General features: G+C 38.8%; 1 protein-coding gene across 9 annotated transcripts in view; it reads right to left on the bottom strand.

Annotated features, from left to right (window-relative positions):
* The window catches only part of Macrod2 (mono-ADP ribosylhydrolase 2), a 2,026,216-nt gene that overhangs the window by 649,143 nt on the left and 1,350,118 nt on the right, over nt 1–26,955 (bottom strand). For all 9 annotated transcript variants that reach the window (NM_001428715.1, NM_001428716.1, NM_001428717.1 and 6 more), the window contains 1 exon segment: nt 24,770–24,800. In NM_001428715.1, the coding sequence (NP_001415644.1) occupies nt 24,770–24,800 (31 nt within the window).

Here is a 26,955-nt window from a genome sequence, read left to right as displayed (position 1 = left end):
TTCTGTTCTGATAAATGGCTCTCAAAAATCATGGAATTGTTATAGAAAGCTCATTAAAATCAAAGAGCTAGAACCTTATATTTAGAATAAAATACAGAGTAGGTGTTTAATAATGAATCAAGGAAAATAAGCCAATTAAGGCAACAGCAACTTCCCATATAAACATAATGGATCTTCATAAGAGGGAGAGAATGGTTAAACAATCAAGACATTAGTGGAGAAAACTGATTATTTTTATTATTTTATCACAGTAGGAAGCCATCCTCACACCTGGAAATTAATGTTATAATATATTCATAAAGAATCTTCAGATGGGGACTTTGTGTCCTTAGAATTGGTAAGGATATCTATAAGTGACAAATGAACCAGATCAAACTGGCTTGAATAAGTAAAGAGATACACTGGCATAACGAAAATGTTCAAACATTGCTAACTTCAGTCTTACATGACCCAGAAACTCATGACATCATATCTAGCATCTTCTTAAACTTCTTTGAATATCTCGCTTGGGTTCAAGTGGTAGCAGGGCAGATTCTGGAAATTACCAACCCAAATTTAAGTTTTCAGAGTGTCAACTCTAACACAAGTCGCACATCTACACTGAAGCTTCCCAATCCTATTACTTGATGTGACCAAAGTTGTGTTCAATTGTAAATCAATCTCTAAGACTGGAAGAGTAACCCTAGAACTGATTTCCTGACCAATTCTATGCTTTCCTACACAAATTACCACAGAGGAATGCTGATCACACATAAGGCTTTTCTGGCTAGAGATGAACCATATTAGAATAACTGAAAGAGTGGCTAGCATGTTTCGTGAGGTAAAAATGCTGACAAACTGAAATGCAAATGTTCACCATCTGAATAAATGTATTGTTTCCAGTCTAAGGATCCCAGTTGTCCATAATATTCCAAAGGGAGGAAACTGCCTTGGAAAAGATCAAGTCTCTGTGTTAATTACTAGTTAGACTTTTGAGATACTATGCTTTTAAGAAACAAAGAGATGTGAAAATTGCCCTTAAGAAATGAAGAGATGAGACAGTTTTTAAGAGTGCTCAATGTTCTTCCAGAGGACCTACATTTGAGTTGCAGAATCCATGGCTCAGAAATGCCTGTAGGTCCATTTCCAAGGGATCATGGGTACCCTTATACACAGAGACATGCACATGCACACACGTAAACACACACACACACACACACACACACACACACACAGAGAGAGAGAGAGGGAGAGAGAGAGAGAGAGAGAGAGAGAGAGAGAGAGAGAGAGAGAGAGAGGTAGAAATTAAGCTTGATAGTAGTAAAAAGTTGTTTTTCCCCCTTGACATCCTCTTACTTAAGAGGTTCCTTCAGGCAGTATTCTTGCCTATCAGGAACTTTCTTTAATATAGAAGCTGACAACTAGAACTTCCTAATTGGTTTTCAAGGTTTTAGACATCAGCTTTAGGTCTAAGGGTTCATTGATTTCACACAGCATAGAGTACCGAGAGGTGGAAGACAGATGGCCAGGTCCAGATGAAGGAACACATCCCAAACTGATGCAAAGTTCCAATCTTTTTCCCTGAGCAGAGCTTTTAGGTCCAGAAGAGGTCCTATACTCAGTGAAGTAGAAACTCTAAAAATTTCTTTTAAAACGTTGAAAGATCTAGATCAATGTCATCAATGTTAATCTCATGTTAACATCTGTTGACTGAGTAAGTGACAGATTCTTTTACAACTGTATATTACCTCTACCTGTCGAAAAGAATCTTACAATATGTGTAAGTATAATGTTGTTGGGTCCAATGAAGTTAGGCAAAAAGAGTGCTGGTTTTTAAAAGGATCGTTATGCATATCTCAGTTCATGTCCTTACCTTTACTACTGATGATGCCCTTTCACATGTATTTCAGCAGTTTAACGAAACAGAAGTTAATTTCCCTGGGTAAATTCAAATATCAACCTGAGTTGACCAGAGAAACAAGGCCATGGTCTCACTGTGAGAAGGAGCTACCCACAGAAAAAGGTAGAATCCATTTCCTTTTCGTGAGTTGGTGCCTATGTGATCTGTCTGAGTGGATTGACATCCTTTATATACAAGAGAATGGTATCCGAAAATATGTGGGTTGGGTATGGAAGAGTTCTCTCAGCATCAGTGGTGGCCTAAGGCACTTCAACATGTTCTTTATTTTTATTTAATGTGCAGACTGAGCGGTTGTTAGATACTGTTATCTCTATTTTACAGAGGATGGAAGAACAAGCAGCAGTAGATTGGTATGATTCCTTGTCTCTCTGTGCAACTTCAGAGGCATGAATCACTACAGGATACCAGACAGTCGTAGGGACCTGAGACCTACTGAGCTGCAACTCTCAGATGTCTGAGTACCTCAGTGTATTAGCTTTGAGATGGAGAAATGATCAAAGGTGTGGGCATGCCAGCAAGAGGCAGAGAAATTTAGTAATAACTTTGTCATCATATTATTCTGACTTGTGGTCGTAGTAGATAGTCCTAGGGTCACATTGAGATAGCCTTCATTTCTAAATTCATGGGTCATTTCATTCTCCATGGAGCAAATCTAAACGGCTTCATCCTATCTCTAGAATATTTCAACTGTTCAGCATCTATAGGGTCCAATTACATGACACCAATATGTATCCATGTGAGATTGTGTCTGATTGCACAAGGAGCCATCAGAAAGAATAAAGAGATGATGGCCAATTCAGTTTGGCTGATTTGAGCAACAAAAGGTATTATGAACTTTAATTTCTATCATTACACAGTTTTAGCTTCTCAGAATGGCAGCATCTGAAATACAGAATAACCAAGGTTTAAGATCTCTGCAAAATGCAGGTACCTCTGATAACTTCACAAGAGACATAAAAATAATGTAAGTGCTAGAATCTCAGAAAATACATGGAAAATGCTGGCAACCATAGTTATTCTCATTAATTCTTACGTCCAGCACAGGGAGCACTCCAAATCAGATTTTTTTTTTAATGGAAAAGAGAAGTGGAAAATGGATTTTATTTCCCCTTCATGGCTTCATTCACAGCAAGTACTAGCCTGTCAGCCCAAGATCAAACTAAATGAAGTGATGGAAGGGTAACTGTGCCTTATAAAAAGTGAGACCTGAAAATCAAAGTGGGATGACTACAGAGGGAAAGCCAAATTTCACATCTATCAGCTCACACTATCCCAACCCAGTGCATCACAGTCTCCGGGAAGATACAGAAAACCCTGATGTGCAGATCACACCTCAGTTCAATTACTTGGAGATAACGTTTCTTGCCTTCAGAGAATGTGTGTCGAGTCACATCATGACATTTACATCACAGTAACTGAGTAACTCCAAGCAGTAAAAATATCCAAGCCTATGATCCTATAGAGCCAAGAGCAATAGGAATACACAGAAAGTCTAATTCCTGGGTGGATAGTCATGTATGGAGAGATAAATATATTTCAAAGTTATTTTTTAATGAGAGAGATATCAGAAAAAAAGGTTCTTTGAGGAAGAAATGGTACACAAAGATCTGGAGGCTGGGAAACAATGGGTTTATTTTCCAAAGACTTGGTGACCAAAGAAGCCAGAGAATGACTGAATAAAAAGACCTGGATCAAAGTAGTTCCTCCCATTTTAGATGCTCTAATACTTCTTCAGGCCCCATATCTGCCTGTGGGATTCCAGTTCTCCCAGCAATTACTTTCAGACTTCACAATTATCATAAAACAAGCATAGTTCCCTAGTAGGGAATGAGAGAGCTCACTTTTCCAGAGACATCCTGTTGCAAATATTTGATGAGGTCAACAAAGCTACTCCTTGGGTTTTCTGGGTTTCTATTAAGCTCATAAAAAAGATATTTCACACTGTAGAAAGCTCATTTTTACTTTACAGATTTATGAGGGGAACCAGTCTGACCGATGAAAATGTCAGTCAATTCTCCTCTTAAAAAATAAGTTAAAATGAGAGGTCAGTCAACATGAAGCAGGTTAGAATCCTTGCAGGAAAACTGAGAACTGAGCTTACAAAAGAGGAAGAAAATGGTAACGAGGGTGGTTCTGCTGTAAAAGCCCAAGTAATTAATTATTCTTCTGAACACACATCAAATTTCACAACTGCAATATTCACAGGCTGGCCCTCGTGGAAACATATGACAGTTATTAACTCAAAATCATATAGCATCTCACCAGCAAAATTCTTACACATAAAACCCAAATGTCAGTGTTTTGAGGAAGAGTTACATTCTGGGTTTTATAGAAAGAGTGGTGACCCAAGGGCATACATATACTTGACACATCTAAATGGTTCTGGTGGTCTGATTTATCACGAGTTCAATGTTTTGGCATGCTTAGATTCTAGTGACAGTTTTATCCCTACCTCTGATTACCTGTACCCAATAAGGCAGTGGCATCTTACTTATGAGACCCCCAAATTACTAGATTGGATGTTTCTAACCACAATCTTCATTAAATAAAATGATGGAGAGCTGAGATCAATATGCTCACAGCTAACATTGCTGACCAGGAATTAGAATGCTGAGTACTGTACCTTTTGCTCTGTTAAATGGGCTCATTGGCAACTGACAAATTATTTCTTAACTGCTAGCAAGACTGATGACTCAGGAAGTACATAATTATCGAGCTTCTACCCCTCCAATTCCATGGGATATAATTCTTTTGTCTAAGAGGACAATCTTGATGTCAGGCTGCTATTGACCAACTAATTTTCACAGCCCCTACATGGCCTAGCATCAGACTCCTCATGAGGAAGTACAGCAGTGTTCGACACACCAATCATTTTGGACAGTAAGAGGAATAATGTAAACATGGCATTTAATACAGAAGCAAGGAACAGTCAGAGGTGAGTGATCAATAGATATCTATGTACAATGTCATTAATCAGGTCCTTGCTACATCTAGTCACCTTTGAATTGCACAGCTGGTCTTTATAGAAAATGTTGGGACCCTGGCCTAACATGTTAGGTAGATTGTCATAAAATTGAAAAAAAAAACTCAAGGATACGTAAAATAAATATATATGTAATATAACTGTGTATATGTATGTATAAATAGAAGTATTCATGTGCACATGTGTGCGTGTGTGTGTGTGTGTATGTGTGTATGTGCATGTGTGTGTATGTGTGTGCATGTGCGGGTGCTTATGTGTGTGTATGTGTGCTATGTGCGTGTGCATGTGTGTGTGTGTGTGTGCGTGTGTGTGTGCATGTGTGTGTGTATGTTTGTGTGTGTTTGGAAGACATAGAAATAGCATTTGTGGCTGAGACCACAGATGAGAGGATATTAGTTCAAAAAATATGTAATATAAAGATAGATATTCACATAATATGAAACTGCTATAAAATGCTTATAACCCATTAAGGAAAAATGAGTAAAAATGCTGACCTAGTAATGAGTTGTTTTAACTAAAGACACAGGTAAACTAACATAATAATTAAAATGAAAATTATTCAAAAGCTTTGCTCATAACTATATGTCAATTGAAAACCCACTACAATGAACCCATCCACAGCTCCCGTCCTCCACTGGCAATTAACTAGACACATATCTTTTCTCCATAAACCAAGTATTCATTTTCAAAGCCCTGTCATAGTCTGGTTCCTCAAGCTTGCATTGTGGAAAAGCCTCAGTCAGTGTTAGAACAGTTAATACCTCCGGGTTTCATCCAAACTCCAGCAAAATCATCATAGATATCTGTATGTCTGTATGTCTTTAATTGTCAAAGCTTGAAGCTTATTACTGTTATCTACTCCAGGGAAGAAGAATTTAAAGTCTTTGGTGATTGTGTGTGGTGATTGTAAATTTACAGTAAGACTATGAGTAGAAATTATAGCTTAAGTCATGGACCAGTCTAAGGTCTGAAACTATGTGTTAATGCCCTGATATCTCTTACTGATACAGTTTTTAGTATACATAAGGAAGAGAAGACTGACCAGTCTTAGCCACATAACCTTCTAGTCTCTGCTCTGTATCTCTGTAAGCGTATTGTGTGTGTGTATCTGTCATGATATTTATATATTCATAAAGATTAGAAATAATACATGATGTATCAAATGTGGTCATAAAGAGTAACTACATTTTGAACTAAACAATCACCTGCCTTTACAGACATGACAGTTTCAACTGGAACATGCTGTGTAAATAAAATTCTAAGAACACATCATCATGCTTGCATGATGTCTCATTAACTAGTTGTATGTTTGACTCAGACATGATTTGAACAGTAATTTGGGGGGGGGTCAGAGAGAGACAGAGGAGTTAAACTAGGGAGTCCATGGTTCAGTGAGAACTGTAAGGCCCACATTTCTGGAAAAACCACAGAGAAGTATCAGGTATGAAGATAAAGGGAAAGAGAGAAAGGAAGGGACAGAGGTTGGGATGGTGTATGGAGGAAAACTCATGATAGCCATTCAATTTAGTTTTTCCCTGAGATACAGGAACCAATACTTAGGAGAGTTACTGATGATACAGTTGGCCCTGAGTGGTCTGTTCAAGTGTTTTCTGAAGTCACTGATTAATAGTGTACTGTACTCTGGAACCCAAGTCCTAAGCCTAGAAAGGCTGAAGTAGATTTCCAAGCTAGTTTCAGACATGAGAAAAGTTTTAAATATGGCTTTAAAAATTCATGAAAGCCAATGTTTTAATTATACTTCATTATACTTAGTTATCTGGGCAAGATGAAGTGGAAAATTTAGAGAAAATGTGTCTGTTCGGTTCTATAGTCTGATCGATGACAGCTTTTCCAGGAATTAAAGCATTCTGCCACCTACTCACAAGACCCTGGCTCTGAGTGTTGTGAAAGCCAGATGGCGGGGCTGTGAATGCTATTGCCCACGGTTACGAGCAGTAAAGGTAAACTTGATTAGAAGAGAAGTGCAGCTATTGTTCTCGCCTCATGCGATTCAGCTAAATAGCATGTCTTGAACAGTAAGAGGGGACAAAAGAGAATGGACTCTTTCACCTGCCTTACAGCATCATGACATTTTCTCAAATACCTCAGTTGTCTTCTAAAAACTAAAAGCATTTCAAAATACAGTTTCTCTTTCCTCTTTGGCTCGTGTGGCTCTCTTTCCTCGCTATCTTTTAGTTTTAGCTATTACTTATTGTTAGACGTTGCTTTTTAGGGTTTTCCTATCTTATGGCTTGATAGAAGCAGGGAAACCTTTGTTAAAATTATGCACAGCCTATTGGCATGAAAGAGTACAGTGCTCCTCCCAGAAGTCATGGGTTATCAGGAAAAAGGTTCCAAATTGGAGATACCCTTCCAGTAATTGGTCAGAAGGGTTCTAGAGTGTCCCTAAACTGCACAGGATATCAACTGAACAAAGTTTTTTCACAAGAACTTGATGATGCAAGCCTATTACTGAAGACACAACACACTGTGCACTAACCACAAGGCTTCCTTCTGCTGGCTAGCTTTCATAGTACTGGAAGGTGCTATAGAGGTTGATGAAAAGTCATGAGCAGTCTTACCTAATTGTTGGTTACATGTGCCAGATATAATAATTATCAGTCTGGTAACGTGTGCTCATTCCTTCAATAGTGGCATAAATATTACAGAGTCACCCACAGCTTTCAAATTGTATTTAAGACCCACTCCAATGAAATAAATTTATGCCTGGCATGGTTGCTCTCATCAAAGATCAGAGTCTGGAGACATCTAACTTCTCTTACTTTGCTATGGACATGGTACCTCACTGCCTTCTAAATGCCTAGACTTACCTTCATAAATTAATACAGCTCTTAGTCCCATCCGATGACGTTTCTATTTCTATTTATTTTTTATTTTCCTAATATAGAGATTCACAGCTGGTACAAGTGTAGAGAATAATAACCATGGTTGCTCACTTGAAAATGGAGCACCCTTTCTACATTCTATTTATTCCCAAGGCTCAGTAGGGGTCGGGGAGGAATGCTGTGATACAGTGTCTCCAGGACATGTCAGAGTCATTAAACTCAAGCCTCTCAGAGTGGCTGTAGTTGTCTTCACAAGACTTGTATAAGATTCAGCTAGTCAACGTGAAAAGGGGAGAATCCATCCCCAACCACATGAGGCTGTATTGGCAGTTCATGACTGTGAGGGAAGGGAGAATCAGTAGTCTTCAGGAGCATGGCCCATGGTGGATGGTCCAAGTGCTGGCAGAATGTCTTACATACATGTGCATGTGAACACTACTAATTTTATTCACTGAGTCATTAAAAAATTAGGACATTGAAGTGAGGAGTGGGAGCTTTGGCAAGACTAGGAGAGGTCGATGTGCTCTATACATTCTATACATGCATGAAATCACCATAGAGTAAATAATTTCTTAAAATCATGCCAAAAACAAGTGTGAAAGACAAAGCGTATCTCCTATGAGTAAATTCTATGAACTTTAGGAGGGACTGCACAATGCCACAAAGAACATTTAAAAGATATTTTCAGTATCTTGCTTAGGTTCTTAAAGGTCTGTCCCAAACATGACCTTTAAGTGAGTACAATTGGCTAAAAACCATCTTGTCTAGGTGATAGTTACATGACAGTTATGTAAAAAGAAACACAAACACATACTAAACTCAGGTCCAGAGGAGTTCACCTATGCTTTGTCCACACGAGGATGAATCCCTTCTCCCTTTTCCAAGGCATTAACTGATCAGATACTGGGTGGGCCTCAAGCAAGGCCTTAATGGATTAGCCAAGTCCACAGATGCCTAGCTAGCAGTCTGTTTGCCAGTGATGATAGTGACAGGCAAGCCACAGTGTCCCCCTTGTTCAGTCTAACGGGTGAGTTGAAAGATTTGGCTGTCAGACCAGCATGAGGCCTCATTTTTCTTCCCTGCTGCATAGGGTGCCCTGCGCTGCAGCCAACATTTGATTGTGATTAATTTGTCAGGGAGGGTTGTACAATGGAAATGGAGAAATGGATTGCCAATTATTGCTAGTCGCTCACAGTGACCAGCAAACAAGTGCCTTTCTGCAGATCTGACAGCCCTGGGCATACTGGATTAGGTCTGAGGGGAAAGAATGCATTTTTTAAAGATAAAGAAAAGATTGAAGGTGACTTGAGGTTTTGTTGTTTGTTTGTTTGGTTGGTTGGTTGTTGTTGTTGTTTTAGGTAATGGGCTGATGTGGCAAAGTCCAAGGGAGAGAAGCCACTCTGAGGTTTGCTTCTAATTCTGTTGGTTCACAATATGTTGTCCTTTTGGGTTAAGTCTGAGAAGTATTAATGAAAGGTGTGAAAATTTTCTCTCCATAATTTATACCAAAAAGGGTCAAAGGAAAACCGAACTTTGATGCCTTCTGGGATGTTCAGAGTGTGGTAATCATGGGCTAGTATAAAATGACAGTAGCTACACCATCTTTCTTCCCTCAGGTGATCATCAAGGAACTGATAGTGGTCAGTAGAATTCTAAGATAGGTCAGTATATCATAAACACCTAAGGTACGACTGCTTAAAGGGCTCCAGGCCTAACTTATCCTAACATGACACCATTTGCTTATCTGTGTGGCAAAGGTGTAAGACAGGTCATATTTCCTGCACTAAAAAAACGTTATTCTTAGTATCTTGTAAAGAATAGAAATTAGGAAAAATATTTAATGGCAAAATCAAAAATGAAAATCAGATCTTAAAATTTACCTACCAACTAAATTTTCTATATTATTTCACAATTATCGGTATTAAAGAAATAAAAATTTAGGTTTTATTTGGGAAAGAAATGGAAAGGATTTATTTAGGTTCATATTTGAACTTATATTTAGATACTTAACATATATTTCATCTGTACACATATAAATTTATACATGTATAGAAATATATATTCATGATATATATACAATTTCGGTATATTTATAAGTATATGTAAATATATACATAGATATATGGCTTGACATAAACATACATATTTTGCATATGTAAACTATAACTAGGTTACTAGAAGATAATAGATGAATTTTATAAATAATCTTGAAATGTGAATATTTTCCAATATTATAAAATATAGGAAAAAATTGAAATTTTTCATATATTTACAGACGTAAATAAATTTTGTTTTAACATACAAGAAATTTAAGAGTGGCTGCTTCTTAGAGAGATACTGACAATTTACAATAGAGAAAGATGTTTTCATATACTCTCTGTAATCATTTATACTGCTTTTTTACTTTTGATATATATATATACATATATACATATATATAAAACTTTAATTATAAATATTCTCCTTTAAACCTTACTCTGTCTCACACTATCTTTGTTAGTATTTGTGACACATATGTGTTCACATGTTCCAGATAAATGTCTTTTGTTATTTTTTTATTTTTAACTAAAGAGCTCTCAGGGCTGGGTAGTGAACATGAAGCCACCAATCAAATAATTAGCTGAGGCTCCGTGGAAGGTCTGAGATGATGCACTTTACTGACACTGGAAACTTATTCAGATGTGTGATCGCTTGGGTATTATATGAGACAGTGAAATGACAGGGACAGTGTATAGTCCCAGGTTACAGTTGAGACACCTGCTGCCACATCTGAGTGGGGAAGAGGAAACAGTGAGTCTATTTAACAGGCGAGTTTGGATGGACAAACCCACCTGGCAGCTTGATGAACTGCTTGGAGCCTTTCAAGGGTCTAAGAGATGATTCCTTTAAAAGATGGTCATTTGTAGAGACATTGCTGTAGGATGGTTGCAAGGACTAAATAATGTTTTGGGCCTTCATGGCAAGGAAAAAGAAAACTACTTATCTCATTATATGTTCTCTAAGAAAAGGAAGCAGAAAGACAGGATAATGTACAAGCACTGTAACTCACATGCTGTCATCTCCCAAATGTTTCCCACTTGATTACTGGAAACAAACTCCACATTCTCACAAAGTAATACCAGGCCTTGTAATTTTGTTGTCAGAAAAAAATTCAAAAGTGATTTAAATTACAAGAAAGAATACAGAGGTGGATCTTATTTTACAGGAAAATTTATGCATTCATTTAACAAGAATCTACTGACTATCATTTATCAAGCACCAGGGACTAGAACTAGAGTAAGCAAATCCAGACGTTGAGAGCTGGAAAACAGTCAACCAAATACACCTAACCTGTCAGATGTAACATCAACTGGGAAGGCGAGCCACGGGGCTGGCAGTACAGCAGGCTCTGCTTACACTATTTAGGGAGGTTGTTCCTCTCAGGGTTCTGCTTAGGGTAGTCCCCACAAAGATTGGATAATGAAAACTCTCCAGAGTACAGAGGCACTCAATAGAAACAAGGTTCACTGGGAGGATAGTAGCATCTTCGGGTAAAATGTTGAAGAACTCAGGAACAAAATGGAACCACAGGAGGGTTTTCTTGCTGATAGTTTTGTCTTACTCTGAAGATAGTATATCTCTACTACTGGGGACACACCTACCTGCATCATCTAAGAATCAAGAATGGAAATTGGTAAGTCCGTCCGCATTGCAAATGGTGAGTTCGATAGCATATGGCAGGGTGTTATAAAGAAAAGAGATGAGGGCTAAGGAACAGAATAGGACTAAGTTAATTATAAAGTTGGAGACTGGAGAGAGAATGCCCTGTTACCTCATATGCATGAATACGAAGGTTTTACAGAAACCTGAACTAGCCTCTATTCACCTTTGTTTTTCCTGATAGCATGAACAGAGCTGACATTTCCTACAATTGATCCTTTCTCCACTTGACTTCACTCTTACCTTACCCTATAGCAAAGCGAGAAAGCAAACAAACAAATAAACAGTATCACTTGAAAAGACCTGATTTGTTTTTTATTTTCTTAAGTAATTACCACATTTCAGGTGACATCCTAAAAATGGTGCTTCTCTGGACAAGACTTGACAATGAGATAGAAAAGGCCAAGGGCAGTTTATCCAACACCTTAAAGCACTGGGCTTCATGCTTAGAAAGGAAGCTATATGGAGACTGTGATGGCCCTGTGGTAAATAAAAGAAAAGAAGCGAATAAAACAGCCCCAGAGGAGCTTTGGCCCTATGGCTACATCTCAGACACTGTCTCTGGCAAGTTGTAGCTGGAAAGCAGAAACAGTTGGTAAGAATAAGGATGGGAAGAAGAATGTCAAGTGGAAAGACCAGGAAAACAAACAAGATTCCTTGGTCCAGATGGGCCTGCCTCTCTCAGTGCATCCTATAGTCACTCTGTTTCAGCATGTCTGCCTGGCCATCAGTTTGCAACTCTCTCGTTCAGCTCCTGGACAATGCCACCTCCTCCTGATGTTCTTAATCTCTGCCATCTTCCCACACCACAATTCCCACATCTTACCTTTCCAGTAATGAGCAGAGTTTAGATTGAGGTTTGATGGCAGAGGGGCCACATTAGGATGTTTCCTATAAAAACCTCAAAACCTCATCAGCCCCTCCTGAAAAACATAGCACGCATTCCCTAGTTCTGCCTTCAGAATATGCAGAGCAGTCTAAGAAAAGCATTGCAAGATGCCTATTTTTACAGCTCTTGGATCCCGGGATGTGTATCACAATTTGATGCTGGCAGTGAGGCATGTTTTCATTGTTTTAGGAAGGATGGAAAAGCTGATGAGTCCTCATTTCCATCCATCCATAACATGGGGAAACAGCAATGCTGTGCATTTCCTTCTTCACTGCGGATGAGAAGACAAGATAGTTGTAAAGTGGAAGAAAGAGTTGAGAAGCTATAATCTAGTTTGCTAACCTTTCCCTAGGGCAGTGTAGGCAGGTCTTGTTGGCTTGCTAAAGGATTCAGAATTTGCAGAAGCCTGGAGCCCTTTGGCTGCTGGTGATCACTCTCCCAGGTTTCTGTAATTATGGGCAGGGACTGGCACTTGCAAGGTTGGTAGAATGCCTGCCTGACTTTTCAGAATGGGGTTTTGGCAGTTGACCAATAGCACCATAAACCACAGGATGAGCATCATCCTGAGGGTTAATAATACAGGACGAGTTACTGGAAGGGGCTGAAGCATTGGCTAAATAGGAAGCAATAGGAAGCATTTAAAGAAGATTACAATATACTCAGGCTTCAAAATATAGAAACAGTTTCAACTAAAAAATAATCCTCTTTTGCATAGGCTATGCCCTGGAAGCCTGAAAAGAGACCAGTGTCAGCTTTTCCTTTAACAGTCACCCTGATGATGGACTGGAAGAAATGCTGAGATGATGCAAAGAAAGATGTACGTACATGTACTTTCTATGTTAATTCAGCTGTCATAAGGTACAAATAGAGCAGCCAATGGCTTGGTGTAAGGTGTTCTTATAAACCTGATTTGGCTAAAAGCTGCAGCTTACATACTGAAGCAAGAGTGGACGTGGATACCAGAGAAGCTGAGTACTCAGCTTCTACTGGTCATCAATCTTTGGGACTCCATGACGATCAGGAAAAACTTCAATCCAACTCCTTTCTCTTTTCCCTGCAGAAAGAAGCCCGATATCACAAAGTCCCAGACCTACATTACCAGCCACAGGGAGTCAATGGCTGTCTCAGACCAAGAATAAGTTTGCTCCTGGGGGGTTGGGGATTTAGCTCAGTGGTAGAGCACTTGCCTAGCAAGCGCCAGGCCCTGGGTTCAGTCCCCAGCTCCGAAAAAAAAAGTTTTCTCCTGGGACAATTCCCCATCAGGTTATCTGATTCCCAAGTGGTCACCTGTAAACACATGACCATATTGGTAGCACTAACATGTGGGAGGGTGGACACAGAAGGAATTGGAGCAGGAAGAGAAAATCTTGAGTAAACCAAAGCCAAAACCAAACCAAACCAACCAACCAAGCAAACCAACCAACCAAAAAATAAATAAATAAATAAATAAATAAATAAATAAATAAATAAATAAATAAAAACATTAAATTGAAAAAAAAGCGAAAAGACTTGGAACTCAAGTTTGAAAATAAGATTGGTGTATAGATGATTCTAGACTGAAATCACAGGTCCAATGAAATCCTAATTCTCTATATTTGCCCCTCTGCCCTGTTGCCTGGACTGCCAGTGATCTTAGTTCTTAGATTAATTAGGTTGAATGTTGCTAGACAAGACTCAGCATCTCTGTCCCATTTTCCAAGCCAGGAAAGTAAGGGTCTAGTATCATTTCTCAAGTGTCTTGGATTCCAAGAGTCTGTGGTCTTAGAAAGAAAACTATGCATTTTTCAGGGGACATTTGAGAAAACAAAAACAAACAGTAGGTTTCTTCTCACTTTAAGACAAGCATTGGGATCATATCCCTCAGTGTTGCTTAAGAAGGAATAGTTTAAATGACTGTAGAGAAATGTGATTTATGTTACCTGAGGGATCTGCTGCTTTATAAGACAGAAATTCACTTTCAAGACCACACATGAGTACTACTAGTCTGTCTCTCCTACTAAATATTTAATTCACTTACAAACACATTAAATATATTTCTATATCATTTCTAGAGCTTAGATAAACTGTAGGGAGCTGAGCTGAGCTGAGCAAGTTGTCTGTACTGGGAAATATTTCAGTCCCATGGTAATTGCTACATATGATGCAGAAAACAGGGCATGATGAGATCACTGGTCTAATTTCCAGGCAATTGGACTCATAGGCCTCTGAGTAGCAGCAAAAATTGGTTAAATGAAGACAATAGTTATTTAAAAAACAGGCAGAGGCAAAATAACACAATAGAGAGGCTTTGGTGATAAGGGATGACTAGTTAGAGTTCAAGGCTCCCTCAAATGGTAGACAATTGAGTGCCACTGTTGATTCTCCTTCAGACTCTGAGCTGTAGTACTGAACACAGCCCCAAACCCTGTACAGCAAGGAGTTCTCAGTCCACAGGGATAACAATAATGATCAGCATAAGCATAAAAGCAATGTAAACCCTGACACCATGAGCAAACAAAATTGTCCAATGCGTATCTGTATGTCTGACCTTAGACAAATGCTTTCATCATGTATATACTTTAATCTCTACAACAAACCCACATTACTGGCATTACTAACTCTATTTGACAGCTGAGGTTACTGAGGCATAGAGAGATTAATTAATCTCCCGAGGCCAAACAGCTAATAATAAAGTGTGTTAGCATTTAAATGTAGATCAATGAGATCCTGAAATTCATATCCAGGGCCACTTTGATTTAGGGATTTCTTTTCCTCCAGTGTTCCATTGAACCCTAGGAGAAAACTGCTGTAGTAATAAATGACATTGGAGCATACACAATGACACAGACCATATAGATCAGTGGACTCTAGTGCTATCAAGAAAAAGATTTTGGAGAAAGGCAAGAAAGGCAAGGAAACCCAATAACGCAGGTATAGATTGTTTCCTGGAGTATTTCTCAATTGCAATTTTGTGTTCCATTCACTGTTACATAACTAAGCTGACTGCAATGTGGCATATTCATATAGCAACATACTAATAACTGACATACATCACAATGTGGATGAGTCATAAAATATATATTACAGGATAAAACAAGTATAAAATGCCACGTATTTCTTTATTTCCTTTATCATAAATATTGCAGAAGGAAAATCTGAACAGTTGAGTTGCCTAAGGCTCGGGGAGAAAACACAGATGGATTTGATGTCTAATATGGGGCATTCTGGGGTCTTATGAACATTTTCTAAAATTAGATTATGATAATGTCTGCAGAGCTCACTGAATAAACTGAAAGCACTTTAAATGGGAGACTTCTATGTTGGTGGGTTATATTTTAATAAAATTGCCATGCAAATTGTTAACTGCCATTTTAGCTCTCCCTGTCAAATCAAAAATGAAATCATTCCTTAAATAGAAACCATGTATACTAAATACCAATGTTTCCGGAATGTTGATCTGGGTTTTTGGAATGGAAAGGATGTGTCAGTGGCCTCCCTTACTGTATCAGAGCTTCCTATTTAGGTTTTATTTGTTGAAATAAAAGATTAAGATTTCCCGTGCATGTAACACCAGTTTAGGTGCTGGGATCTACCAGATACAGGACTCAGAGCTCAACTTCAAAATCTAATTTCTGATAAAATGAATGGTATCTTCAAGAAAGGGAAGGTAGCTTTTTACAGAAAATTTTATTGATTAGAAGGGAGACCCGAGTAAAATCAGATTAATTTATAACGTTTACAAATGGATACAGATGAACACATCAATGAGATGAGACAACTTCATGTTGATTTTGTTAATTTCAGTTCAATTTGTAGTCACATGCAGGGAACTCTTGTTAATCATGGCTAAAGGGGGAGATAAGTATAAATATGTTTCCTTTCGTTGTAAACATTTTAAGAATTGACTGCACTGTGATATATCACAGTTGACCCTTGCAGCAATGTTTCCTCTATGATCTGTCTCTCAACTGTGGTTTCCAAGAGGTCCTAAATTCATGGGATGCTGCTTCAACTTCTCAGGACCCCTGAAGGTAGGTTTATATTTTCTGTAACCTCAGGGATTAGGGTGACACAGAAACAAATTACAGAAGGTTCCTCCAAGGACTTCGTTGAAGATGGGCGCAGAATCACAATACAGGAAACTGTACCGCTACTTCTGTATCCTCAGCATGTTGATTTCAGCATCTACTAGTGTCCTTGGGCCTTTTCCATGAAATATGGGAAGCAAAGAGTGCAAGTGCACTTCAGGCAAGACCTGAATGGTTAAATGAGCTGCCTAATCATCAAAATGTAGGTTATTGTTCAGATGCCTTGAAAAATCTCTTCCTTTGAAAATCTAAGTGTTAAAGGTAACAAAGATATTGTAATAAAGTGGACACTATTAAAAAGATCACCTATTCTTAGAAAATAGGCAGTGACTTTAGGTGATACAATTCCTAAATTAACCAGACATGTCTGATTTGGTTCATTGACTTACTATGTCCCATGAGTGGTAAAATCTGAAAATTTGTCAAGATGCATTCTTCCTTTTTCTCTCATGTGACACAACTGTAGTCAAACAAGTACATTCTTAGCCAATTGAAAGTTCTCCTCCTCTGTTTAAGGTTGGTCACAGAAAACCTTCTCTTGAATGGAAGGTATACAAGGTAATTAGTCTGTATTCAAGGGGATAGAGAGTCTGTTCTTTGTCTTGATACATATATATCTATATGACTATAGATATATAAATAGATGATAGATGATAGAGATAGATGATAAATAGTCATATATATATATATGAGAGAGAGAGAGAGAGAGAGAGAGAGAGAGAGAGAGAGAGAGAGAGAGAGAGATCTAACATCAGGCTAGTAAAGTCAACAAAATCAATGTCATCATAGTAATTACTTGGCCCCACAGCATATTAATACATCTTTAAATAACAGAGGAGAACAAATACTCTCCTAAGCACAATGCTTGCTTTGGATCTGTTGGCAGAGAGGGGGAAAACGTCTACATTCAGTAAGCCACAGAAATCTAGAGTCTCTCTCTCTCTCTCTCTCTCTCTCTCTCTCTCTCTCTCTCTCTCTCCCTCCCCCCTCTCCTCTCTCTCTCTCTCTCTCTCTCTCTCTCTCTCTCTCTCTCTCTCTCTCTCTCTCTCTCTCCAGCTTAGCTTTACCCTAAGTAAAAGTCTACATTCCAAGTGAATTCCATGATATATTTTAAAAATAGAATCATTGACTAAAACTAGATTTGACAGGAAAATCACTGTCCCAAAGAAATAAACATACTTGACTTCTCTAAGAACTGTCAGAATTATTTTTGAAATCTCTTCTCAAGACAGCTCAGCTATGTTTATTGAAACTTGCCCTTTAGATATATATGCCCAAGAAACAAGGCGAATTGATGCTATTCCATTTAGAGTAAGAAAATGTGTGGGTATACAGAAATTTTAAATAATTTTCTGTTTGATTTCCTGAAACATACAACCCACAATGTCACTACATAAAACTATGTCTCATGATTCTGTGCATTTTGTTCCTTCTCTTCTTAAGTCTAGGTCATAAGCTCCTGAGTGTTCGATTCTGGGTGGTTAGACCTCTATAGAAATACTCTTATGGACATACATAGAAATGTGTTATTTAGACGATTTTGCATCCAGTCACATTGCCAATGAAGACTGATTATTACCATTACTACTAGGCAAGAATAGATATTCTACACGGCTACACCAAAGAATAATTTCATAGACATGTGGACAGTTCTGAAATTCTCCCAAGAAAATCTGTAGGAGGCTGCTTTGTGATAATGTTCTAGTTCTCAAAGTGTCTGAAAGGCATACCCACGAGTACTGTGAAATGTGCAGGTTCTGGGATTTTCTAGAGTAGTTTTCCTGGATCCTAAAAGGCTTTTTGCTACTGTAGTGTTCCGAAATCTTTAAAAGTATTTATGTTTAACATTACTTGTAGAGGTGGTCATTTTTTCAAAGAAAATGTAGCATAATCATAATAAATAACATGTAAGAAAGGGTTGGTTTGGAACTCATGGTTGCCTTTTAAGTCCTGATCAGATTTGTACTTTGGCAAAATACAAGGGAATACAAACTTAAACATCAGAAAGAATGTCAATGAATGAATGAATGAATGAATGAATGAATGAATAGAATGTAACTCAAATCACTTTTAAGGTATTATCATTAAGTTCAGTTGAAGCAGCATAGTGGGCAAGGGGAGCCAGCTTCCCACTGTGCCCTCAGTACCCAAAGAACCAATTTTAGTGGAGCTCCTGAAAGAGAATCTCCTCATACACACTTACTGCCATTTTTATACAAGGTAAACTAGCAGATACCTTCGTTAGATTCTTGAGATAACATGACCTAAGGTGAATGTTTTGCTTTGGGTTTCTATGATGTCTCTTTCAACTTTAGAGACCCCTGGCGCTTTGAAAACGCAAGAAAGACCTCTGTACCTTGTTGTGTGGGATGGGTATGTCAACAAGAGTGTGTCTGAGTATATCGGATGAAATTGTCTATCCAAATCAAAAGGCCCCACCGGGTTAGAGGCAGCATAATAGCTGAGATTTTGTTGTCTCAAGCTAGTTCTGCAGAGTGCGTCATGAGGGTCAGCTCCTAGAACCGCATTCAAATGGGATGGAATAGACCAGTTTGGCAGCAGCAACTTGTTTTCGGGGAAGTAAGCCACACTGATTCCAATGTCCTCTGCTCTGTGGAGGCAGTGGTTAAGTCGGGGATTGCCAAGAGTGATAATGATTCCTATAGTGGGTATAACTTGACAAGGATAAAAATGCTAGCACGCCAGAAGGCAAGTTTTTATGAAAGGGAGACAAATCATTATTAGATCACGTAAAAGGAAGTTTTCAAAGCAAATGGAAATATCAAAGGGAAGAGAGAAAAAAAATCTAGAAGTGGGGAGGTGGCAGCGATGAAAGCAAGGGCACATACTTTTGTCATTTTCCCCCCTTTCGGTTCCCAAATGCATTACCAGAGAGGGCTATTCATTCGAGCAGGCTCAGTATTATACCACAGTGGTGGCCACGCCTCCTCAAACCTGCCAGCATTTAAGCACACCGAGGCAGCATGGTCACGGGGACATGTGTGTGTGTGTGTGTGTGTGTGTGTGTGTGTGTGTGTGTGTGTGTGTGTGCGCGCGCGCGCGCGCGCGCGCGCTCAATCTCTTCCAAGGGATGCCTGTCAACTTAAACTAAACAAGCAAACAAACAAACAAATACCACAAACAAAACAAAAGCCATTTACCGCGCACATGGAAACTTAACGACTTATCACATTGTTTTGCATTGTGCTCTTTGGGAGCAGAAAAATTAACCTAAATCTTAATGAACGACTCGGTTAGAAAGTTCGGGCCAGCAACATTTGGTAAGGGACTTTGAAAAGAGGAGACCTTGCATTCTAGCCGGTACGAGGAGTACATACGGGAGCTACTTCAGCTCAGCACTGTTGTACTTGTCTGCTCAGGTTTTCAGCCAATAACTCATTGTGTAAAACTCCTTCCTCTCTAAAAATACCCCATCACATACAACCACGCTTCATGTTTTTGCCTTTTTCTCCCGAGAGACTATTTATTCAATTTCCCAGTGCTCAATGGACATAGATTTCTGCCTGGACTTCGTATCAGTTAACTCTAGCGACTCTCATAAAACAGACTAAAACTATTTTTGCCATTTGCTTCTAGTAAAAATTCCTTTGCTCTGTATCATGTCTAGCCTTTTTTCTTTTACTTCTTTATTTTTTTGTTAAACGTATTAGCACCAGAGTATCCAAATGGGGCTCAGAGGGCAGGAGGCATGCATCTGAGCTGCAAAGTCCATCAGAGAAGTTCAGAATCGTCCCTCTGAGACTAATGCGGATGCCAATTCAAATGTTTAACAGGGATCCAGAGGGCTAGCCTCACCTGGATCTGTTTTTCTAAAAGTAACACTGGCTTTTCTTTGGTGCCTTCCTAAATGAGGCTTTCCATCCTGAGAGTCAGCAGGAGGTCTGGGGCCCTGGGCAGCAGCTGTGCTGAAAACCTAATACAGCAGCAGTTGGGCAGCCCTCAAGGCTCTGTGGTAAAGTCTGGTTTCTCCTCCAGGAAAACTTCAAAGGAGGCAGTCAGTTCCAACCAAGTTGCTTCCTTAAATCAGGTTGAATCATAGGGTAGGCTGTGGTCCTCACCTGTTTCTGGTGCATTCTCCACAAAGCTTGTCTCCACAAAGTTAAGAGGTAGGAAAAGGGGTGGAGGTAGGGGGATTTCTACTGGGGTCATCTAGCTCTGAGTGCTGGGGTTGGTCATGTTCTGGGGCTGGAGTATAAGAGTCCGTTTTAACAGTCTCTGTCAAACGTGGCTGCTGTGGAAATTCCGTGAGCACTAGAGTGTGTTGGCCTTAACTAAACATTTTCAAAACACGCATCCACTGTACTCAAAATCCAGAGAATAGGGTGGCAGCCCCTTTGCAGGCCAAGACTCTAAAAGTGTTGGTAGACTCAAAGTCAGCAAGTGACTGATAAATGACAACTTCAGGAGAAGCCTGTGGGCTGAGGTGAGTCAGAATATGTCTGCACCTGACCACACTGACCACACTCCCAGGAGCTATAACAAACCACATTGGATTCCTGGTGAGGGAAATACCCTGTTCTCTCAGCTTGGGCTCTCAGACGTGCAAGTTCTGTGTCTTCATTTGGCCTCTCATATACACAAACACCAAATCCATTTTGAGGATAATTTTGAGAAACATTTCTTGTCTCTAAATTAGTGGAGTTTACCAAGCAAGAAAATGTCACTTGGGTAGTAGGGTGATTATAGATACCCCAAAGCATTACATATTTCAAAAAGCAAGGAGAAATGATTTTGAAAGTTTTGATCATATTTATGCTTGATGGGCATATATAGCCTTATTTGAACATTGTATAATGTATCCATGTAGCAAAACATCCTTAAAATGGCAAGTGCATATGTATAATGTTTGTGTTTTATATATCAAGAAAAAAATCTTAAAAAGAAAATGACAACTGATTACCTTTCTCTGCCTGTTATTTTGTTTATCAAAGATTTATTTTTCTATATCTCCACTAGGCAACAATTTGTATTACATTATTACTATCAACAACAAATATATTTGCTAATTAATGGGTACAAGGTATCCTGCTGGGTACAAGTTATGCAAAGTTTATGTACCAGGATATTGTGATTCTAGAATAAGACTATATGTTAAGAGGTACAGCTTGGTAGTCTAATACCTGCCTAGAAAGTACCAGAAAGTTGACATTTTGCAGCACAAAATGTTAATATGATAATAATAAGAATACAAATTGGCTTTGAGTATAAAAACTATTGAGAAACTGTATGGGATAACATTTGGAAGTGTTTATAAGTCAAGTATAAATCCTCAAAGGTTTCCGAAGGTACAATAATCTCTAAGGCCTAGACATTCAAGGCTTCCTAGAGGTTGAAGTACAACCTGTTAGATATGCATAGTATGTTTTTTCTTGTAGTACGGGGTAGAAAGCAAGGATGGAGATAGTGCAGATAACATACAACTTTGCCATGTGGATGCCTGTGTCTGTGTGAACATGTATGACAAAGGCATGTTTTATAGAAATGATGAAACCTTGGAGTTTGTTATCCGTGTATTCTAGGATTTGTTTTTGATGTAAGTTACAAAGGATATATCAGGATGGATAAATAGCAAGAGATGATCTGAAAAAAAATACTAGTCCTGACAAGTATTTCATAAATAACTTCCACAACAAAATAAATTAACTGATTATTTAATTAATTAATTAAAAACTGCAACTTGGACATGATGTTTTACACTTGTAAATCCAGTACTCAGAAAGCTGGGACAGCAGGATCACAAGCTTAAGGGCCACTGTTTCAATACCAAAACCAAACCAGAGTTATTACAAACTAAATTATTCTTTTAAACATGCAAAAGTGTATGTAAGAATCATCTAAATCTGAGGATACTACTTCATGTCATCTCACTAAGGGTTTGGGTTTTTCCTCATCTTCTTGAAGGTATGGTAGTTTGAGGGAACATACAAAGTGCCCATTGTTCCAGGGAGGGAGAATGGAAATGAGCTCAGGAGTAATGGAATGTAATCCAAGGCTCCTGAGCAGATGGCGATCATAAAGCAAGTGACTTCATGAAAAATTAAGCTACCATGAATAGCATTAGGGAGTAAGAAAGACAGCAAGTGGAACGTAAGATTATTCTAAAATTTTGCTCTTTTGTATCAGGAATTACAAATGTTAAAAAATGTATTTTCTTGTTTATTTATTTTTCCTTTGTAGCCAAAGGAAATTTAATACATAACTTTAAATACATTACTAAATCAAATTTCCAGAAAACAAGACAAAAGTCAACCTAAGCAAGTAATAAGGAGGACGTACTACTGGAACAAGAAAACAAGCATTCAACAATCTATGTGTCTGCCCAAGGGATAAAAAGCTAACCAGAAAGCTTTGCTTTCACAAGAGAAATGGGTGTGTCCTTCAAATAGTCCAGAGAAGAGTAGACCATAAATTATGGCATCTTGGAGTTTTCTACAAGTTAGTGAAATAGATATCATAGACTAAAACTGAACATGGGTCTCTTCCCTATGGACTTCAGCCTCTTTCATAGATTTTCCAAAACCAAGAGAACTGAGATGAGAAGGAATGACTAGAGCATGGTATTCTTTGACCTACCCTGGTAGAAATGTTTATACTTGCTTGGCAGCAATAGCAATGACTAATCTTCATTGTCAGCTTGACTGGGTTTGGAATTACCTGGGAGATACACCTCTCTGTGTATCAGTAAGGTGTTCCCATAGATATCTAGAAGGAGAGTCCTACCCTGAATGTACCCAGCATTGCTCTATGGGTTGGAATCCTAGCCTGAAGAGGAGGAGGATGCCAGCTGAGCAACAGTCACATATTTCTATTCTATAACTATGTATACAACATGACCAGCTCTCTCATGTTCCCACAACCAGACTTTCCCCACTGTGACAATACACTCAAACTAAGAGCCAAAGTAACATTGTCTTCAATAAGTTGTATTTCATCATAACAATAAGAAGAGTAAGTAAAGCCCAGCCCTTTCTGTAAGTTAGTATGAGCCACTCTATTGAAATCCTAACTGTCCTTACTATTTCCTTTTCCTATCAAGGGATAACTTGAGCCAGTTGTAAAATTTCCAGCCATGTTCTCTCTCTAAGAATGATTTTTTTTGTCCTTCTGGAATGAACACTGTCCATGACTCAAATTTAGATTGGACTTGCTATTCTCCATCTATTCTGGGGCGTATTTCAATAGTCACTCCTCATCTTCCTTTTACTTTTGCTTTCTAGCTACTCCCCCTTTTCACAGCATACAATAGATAATTCTCTGGATATTACCATAATTCTTCAGAAACAAAAGGGATCAATGGTTTAATATGATCATAGACAAAGAGCCCAGTGTTGCAGGTTAGGCAGCCTGTGTTTGTTTGTTGTTGAGAAAAAGCAAGATTGTGATGAAGGAAGCCCTCACAATGAAAATTGCCATATCTGCAGTGATAACCTGGTCATAGTCCCCACACACTTAAGGATGGAGCTGGACATTAGCTGTAAACAATGTTTCCCTTGAGCAAATAGTTAAGATTTCCAGGTGAGCATTTGGGAATGGCAAAAGAGGAATGCACAACTAGCTTGGAGAGCACAGTCCCTACCTGCCTATTTCCAAAGAATGGAGTCCTGATTTCTAAGGTGTAATCAGAAGAGGAGGAGGAGGAGGAGGAGGAGGAGGAGGAGGAGGAGGAGGAGGAGGAGGAGGAGGAGGAGGAGGAGGAGGAGGAGGAGGATGTCCTGCCTTAAATGTTGAAATGTCTGAGCAAGTCTTTGGTCACTTCGTTTTATTTGCTGGGATGTTTTTCATCTTATTCTAATTAAGGTTTTTAAAGAAATACTAAGTTAAGAAAAAGTTCATTTCATACTACCCAAAACAATCCATTAATAGCTGGAAAGAAAACATTTGTAGGTTATTAAATTTTTTTGTTTTTATTAATAGTCACTTCTTTGGATATCATACAAGCTTAAGATAAAGGTATATGTTTGTGTATTTTAAGGCTTTTTTGTTAGTCACAATAAAATAAAAATGCTAGGCTTTATTTATATTATACATTTCTGGGAGAAAATCTGACATTACTAAAGAAAACAACTTTAGAAGCCAACTTTGCTACAACCTTTTTCTCATGTAACAAAAGACTTAGAGATACCATGTGTCAAATCATTTCATCTGGATGTTCAATGTAACCAAATTCAAGAACACAAAACAATCTGAATAACCCTCTGGGGTTCCTTGGTGGAATTTGACATGCATTTTCAGTTTTTCTGAGTCACAGAAAAATAAATATATGGAAGAATCTTGTATTTTTTCAGTTAACCATTACTTATCCCCCACTGATTTGACAACAACAACAACAAAATTACAAACACCATCAAATGTTAATTCACTTACCGTAAATGCCCGTTGAAATGCAGGGAAATGCCTGTGAATAAACCACAGAAATAACAGTAAATTTTAAAAGAATAGGTTTGTTCAACATTATCAAATAGACCTCTATTCTTCTTGACAGTAGAATTGCTTCCATTTATGAAGTTAGCTCAGACCTGTGAGTTCAAGTATTTAGATCAACTCACAAGACACAGATGTTAATTTTTCAGGATTCTCATAAGGCAATTTTTCAGGGGCAGCATGATTTGACTGCCACCAACCCCTTTAAGAGTTCTTCAGCTAGAGTGTTCAAAGCATAGCAATGGGGAAAGCTCAACATATACCTAATTCGAGATTTTTATGGAATTTATGCTTTCATAAAAAATTGAAAACACAAAGATGGAGTTAGAATTGAATGCTTAGTACGTGTTAAATTAGACAAATAGAGTTTTACTGGGTAACAAGGGAAGAGGTCTAAGGGTAGCTGAGTAGAGTAGAGTAGAAAAACTAGGGTCATGTAACAAGGATTATTTGTACAGATGTACCCTGATCTCAAATTCCTTTCCTTGACAAGAGAAGGGCACCTTCAGGTTGTCCCCAACTAGACATCTCTCATCATCAAATTGAAACCTGTCATTTCAGGAACAGGTTACATCTATTCGAGTTGTCGGCCAAATGATCATGGATATCTCCATACAACCTAAGACAGGGTGTTGTCAAGACTATTGGATACTCTCCATAAACTAACAGTAAGGCCCCATTGCTGCAGACAACTAACATATAACTCACTGAACATGGAAAAGTCAAGCTGATGCCAACCTGGAACCTTTACCTCTACTGACTAGCATTCCAGGTACTAGCCAGTACTCTGCATCCTGCTGGAGGAGAAAGGTAAACAACAATCTAGCTATACCTCCTTTGATGTACAATGGTGAATTGCCTATAAAATACATTGCCGCCAGAAGGGCACAAAACCATTATCTGACTGAATTAAAGGCCCACTTCATGAGATAGAACCTATACCTGATACTGCTTGGGTGACCAAGAACCTAAGACTAGGTTGGCCAGGGGCGTGAGAGAAGTCAAAGTAAACTGTTACGCTAAAGTAATGTACTTTAAAACACTAAACTGTCTAACAACCTTCTGTTATATTCATAAGTCACTGTCTTTCTCAGCCATCATCAGTGAAGCTTACTCCTGCAGCAGATCAGAAGAAATAGAGTGAAACAATATGCAAAATGAGAGACCTTGAAATCCTGAGTTCTAAATGAGATGTCTCCATTAAATCCCTCTCCTCCAAGCTCAGAAAGAGAAGACAGGAAGATTGTAAAAGCCAGTGGGGAAGAAGTACACAACAGAAACGTGGCCTTTCAAAGACAGCAGAACTAGCATAGGAACTCCCAGGAACTGTAGCAACATGCCCAGGGACTGCACAGGAAAATGGGGTCCCAGAGCTGGGAGGGGAAGTAAACATAACCCTATTCCTAACCCAGAAGCTGTCTTCAATTGATAACCACTCACAAAGAAGAATTAGGTCTCTCCAATGGAGTCCCTGTAGGTATACAAACTTCCCTTAAGGACAGACCTCATGCCCAGCCAACATAAAACAAACTCTTTTGCTTTTGGAGGTTCCTTGTCTCATACTGTTTTCTCTAGGATTCTTCTTCTCTTCTCTTCTCTTCTCTTCTCTTCTCTTCTCTTCTCTTCTCTTCTCTTCTCTTCTCTTCTCTTCTCTTCTCTTCTCCTCTCCTCTCCTCTCCTCTCCTCTCCTCTCCTCTTTCTTCTCTTCTCCTCTCCTCTCCTCTCCTCTCCTCTCCTCTCCTCTCCTCTCCTCTCCTCTCCTCTCCTCTTCCCTTCCCTTCCCTTCCCCTCTCCTCTCCTCTCTTCTCCTCTCCTCTCCTCTCCTCTCCTCTCCTCTCCTTTCTTCTCCTCTCCTCTGCTCTCTTTTCCTCTTATCTCTTCTTTTCCTAACAGGTCCCTTGAGTAGATATGATGGTTTCTGGTCTCATATTTTTATGGGATTTTGATGTGTGTGGATGTATGTGTCTTTGTGCTTTTTAGTTAGTTGCCCTTGCCTCCCCGAGCCTGTTTGTTTTGTACAATTCCTCTCTGATTTTTTTATTCCTCTAACTTAATGTTATATTATTCCACCAATATTTTTAGATACTAATAGAAGGAAAGGGTGTGGATTTGGGTGGGTGGGGAGCCGG

Source organism: Rattus norvegicus, chromosome 3, assembly GCF_021556685.1.
Source record: "Rattus norvegicus strain SHRSP/BbbUtx chromosome 3, alternate assembly SHRSP_T2T, whole genome shotgun sequence".
Taxonomy (NCBI): Eukaryota; Metazoa; Chordata; class Mammalia; order Rodentia; family Muridae; genus Rattus; species Rattus norvegicus.
This window is presented reverse-complemented; position numbering and strand designations above follow the sequence as displayed.